Consider the following 1,384-nt stretch of genomic DNA (forward strand, 5'->3'; position numbering starts at 1 on the left):
AAATGAGTATATTGATATTTATAAGTATTTAATACATGCATAAATAGATACATATGTATATGTATTCATAAAAATAAAAAAAAATAAATTAAATACTATTCCACTGCTTTAAATAAAAGCTAAAAAAATATTTTCCAAAATAATATACATATATATATGTTTGTATTTTAGCTTAGTTCACACCTATCAAATATATGTATGTATGTTAAAAACGTAACCATTATTTTTAGTAAAAATTTAACATTTTTATAGACGTTTTAATAAGTAAACAATGCGATTTTAAGTGCCATGTCGTTTTTTATCAAATGTTTGATAGATATGAACTAAGCTTTAAACATAAATTATTAATAAATATTAAAAAAATTAAAAATTATTTGTAAACATAAAAAAATTATTCTTAGCAAATTAAGTAATAATACAACTCTTTCAAATTTGAAATGAAATGTATTAACTTGGGTACTACTACAATCAATATTTGTCGAAATATTATATAAGTGCTTTTGTATAAACGTCCAAACTAACAAAGATTCTTTTGGATACTCTAAATTAAATACAAAAAATATTTTAAAACAGATATCAATTGCATTTAATGCGGAATGCATTCGGTATTTTATGCCTTCAAAATAAATCACGATTTCTTTTGGTTTTAATATTGAACCTGAAATTAATATCAACGGCTGAATTTTAAGGCTTGTTTGATATTTTTTCGTCAATTCTTCTTCACAAGCGGCTACTGTGTTTCCATCAATAAAAAAGCTTCGTTGAGAGTCTCGTATGGTAAATCTAGTACATATTTTTTTCCCATTTGAAACATTAAACGTTTTTGTTGACGGTACCAAAAGACTATGTAAAAGGAAAAAAATACCAATACAATGACCATCTGAAAACAAATAATAGAAAAATTATTTTTAAAGTTATTTTCGATTAAAATATTTAAACACTTACTTTCACTTATGTTATCCATTTGTATCATATTTTGGAATAAATGTTTACAAGATTGGTCCTTTATGCGATCTGCAAACACGGAGTCAATTTTTAAGCAGAAAGTTTCGAAATTGTCATGAAGACACTCTGCTTTTGGATATAATTGATGAAAATCCATATCTACCTACAAGAAATAAACAAATGGACAACGACAATAAATGTATACATTTTTTGTTGAGATTTAATGAATTATACTGTGACCATTTATTTAATATGTCAGAAGTACATTTCGCATGTGCCACATCGTGTAGTCGATAATTTTTTGTGGCACTCCAATGGCTTTCAACTTCGACTCAAGAGCAGTTGTCCGTAAGCAGTGCTTCAATACTGTCTTCTATGTTTTATATCTTCTTTTATACCAGTTTCTTTAAAACTATGATGTCTGATGTCATGTTCAAAA

General features: G+C 25.7%; 1 protein-coding gene across 1 annotated transcript; it reads right to left on the minus strand.

Moving 5' to 3' along the window:
* Nucleotides 1-452: 452 nt before the first annotated feature.
* Nucleotides 453-1,351, minus strand: LOC124421121 (the record flags this gene model as incomplete). Its single annotated transcript, XM_046955940.1, has 2 exons — nucleotides 946-1,351; nucleotides 453-880 (listed from the first exon to the last, which is right to left on the minus strand). Coding segments are annotated over exons 1-2 (585 nt in total), but the record flags the coding sequence as incomplete, so codon positions are not given.
* Between the last annotated feature and the right edge of the window lie 33 nt (nucleotides 1,352-1,384).

The sequence above is a fragment of the Lucilia cuprina genome, unplaced genomic scaffold (assembly GCF_022045245.1).
Source record: "Lucilia cuprina isolate Lc7/37 unplaced genomic scaffold, ASM2204524v1 Scaffold_2091, whole genome shotgun sequence".
NCBI classification, from domain to species: Eukaryota; Metazoa; Arthropoda; class Insecta; order Diptera; family Calliphoridae; genus Lucilia; species Lucilia cuprina.